Below are 1,731 nucleotides of genomic sequence, written 5' to 3'. Positions count from 1 at the left end.
TCGTATGTTTAACTGTACGGTAAAAAATTAAAACAAGTGTTTTCAAGGCTAGAATATCAATGACAACAAGTTTGATTAGCGTTAGCAGAACACAGTAGTAGAGCGCTGCAAGCAGCGGTAGAGTGTAAACAGGAAATGATCGATACGTCACCACCACCAGGTTGACGAATAAAGGCTTAAAGCCCAATTACATTTAATTTTCAGTGATCCTATGTACTGTACATATGCAGGTTGTATTGTTTATAGAACCCTTGTTTGGAAGCTAAGTGCTATAAGGGCTAGCAGTGAGGCCTTATACCTCAACATTGTGTGTTTGAAAAGCATTTGCCTGTAAATTAACTGTCCCGTATTTGAGAATTTTTAGATAGTTAGTGATGTTTGTCAAACAGGATTTTCAGAGAAAAAACAATGATATTAACTAATTACATATTTATTGTATGGAGATTAAATAGTATACATTAAAAGAGATAATTATTCATCCAACATTATTTATCTAATCTGACTCCAAGCTAAACTCATAATTCCCACACTCTACATGTTAAAGAAGTTTGGAGTTAGACAAGTTACTGTGAAATGTTTTTCCAGAAATGATCAATTTGAAAGCTGATCTGAACCAGCTGTAAAAGAAAGCATAAATAAATGGGTTAAGCATGGAATTGAACAACGTGAACCAGTTCAGGGTTTCTATCACAGCCACTGGCGTCACATCAAAAATTAAAGGCTGAAAGATGATACAGAGAAAGTAAGGAGTCCAGCACAGAAGAAACACACCCATCACTATTGCTAAGGTTTTGGTGGCCTTCCTCTCCATTTTACTTGCTGCTCCACTCTTTGTGCTCTGGATGCTGTTAACTTGTCTATGTGCAACAAGAAAGATTTTCAGATAAATACTCAGCATTATAATGACAGGAATGTAAAAAGAAAACATGCATGCCAGTGTGGTTGATATTACCATATCAATTAAACAGTTATCCTCACATTTTCCCTGATTAAAACCTGCAACTGTAACACCAACCCCTATGAAAAAAGCAACTCCCCAACTCACAGTGATCATCAATACAATGACACGATCAGATATTTTACTCTTGTACGTTAGAGGCTGACATATTGCATAATAACGGTCAATGGAAATGCAGCACAGGTTTAAAATAGAACAGGTACTTAGTGTAACGTCAAAAGTGCCTCGGATTTTGCAAAAAATGTCATCATGAAAATAGCATGAGGTTACAGTGACAGCCATGCTGAAAGGAAAAACAAGCACTCCAACCAGTAAATCAGCCACTGCCAGGGAGAGAATGAGAGAGTTAGTGGGAGTGTGGAGCTGTTTGAAGTAAATGATAGAAATAATTACAAGCAGGTTCCCAAATATTGTGCCAACACCCAACAAACCAATGAACATGTATAACAGTACACATACAACAGAAGGGTTTTCTGTAAAGGTGTAAATCCCCCCCTGTGCTTCATAGCAGGGATGGATGTGATGATCAGTCACATTATTGATCATCTCTGAATCCATTAGAAACACTGCCTTGAAATCTACAGGATGGTCAAACAAAACAGAGCTGAAAAGAGCAAAGATTATTAAAAACATCAACAACAATCATACATTGAGATAGTAGTTGTTTGGTGTGTAAGTCATCATGTGTGGAGATAGTCACAACAGCAGCACCTCCTCTCGGTGCTTTGAAGTCAGATCTGACATTAAAAGATGAACCAACATCATTAGTATAA

At 37.1% G+C, this 1,731-nt stretch overlaps 1 protein-coding gene across 1 annotated transcript; it reads right to left on the bottom strand.

Annotated features, from left to right (window-relative positions):
- Positions 1-538: 538 nt before the first annotated feature.
- LOC114457642 (trace amine-associated receptor 1-like) lies at positions 539-1,516 on the bottom strand. The gene has a single exon (XM_028439636.1). The coding sequence runs from the start codon at positions 1,514-1,516 to the stop codon at positions 539-541; it is 978 nt and encodes a 325-aa protein (XP_028295437.1).
- Between the last annotated feature and the right edge of the window lie 215 nt (positions 1,517-1,731).

Source organism: Gouania willdenowi, chromosome 24, assembly GCF_900634775.1.
Source record: "Gouania willdenowi chromosome 24, fGouWil2.1, whole genome shotgun sequence".
NCBI lineage: Eukaryota > Metazoa > Chordata > Actinopteri > Blenniiformes > Gobiesocidae > Gouania > Gouania willdenowi.
This window is presented reverse-complemented; position numbering and strand designations above follow the sequence as displayed.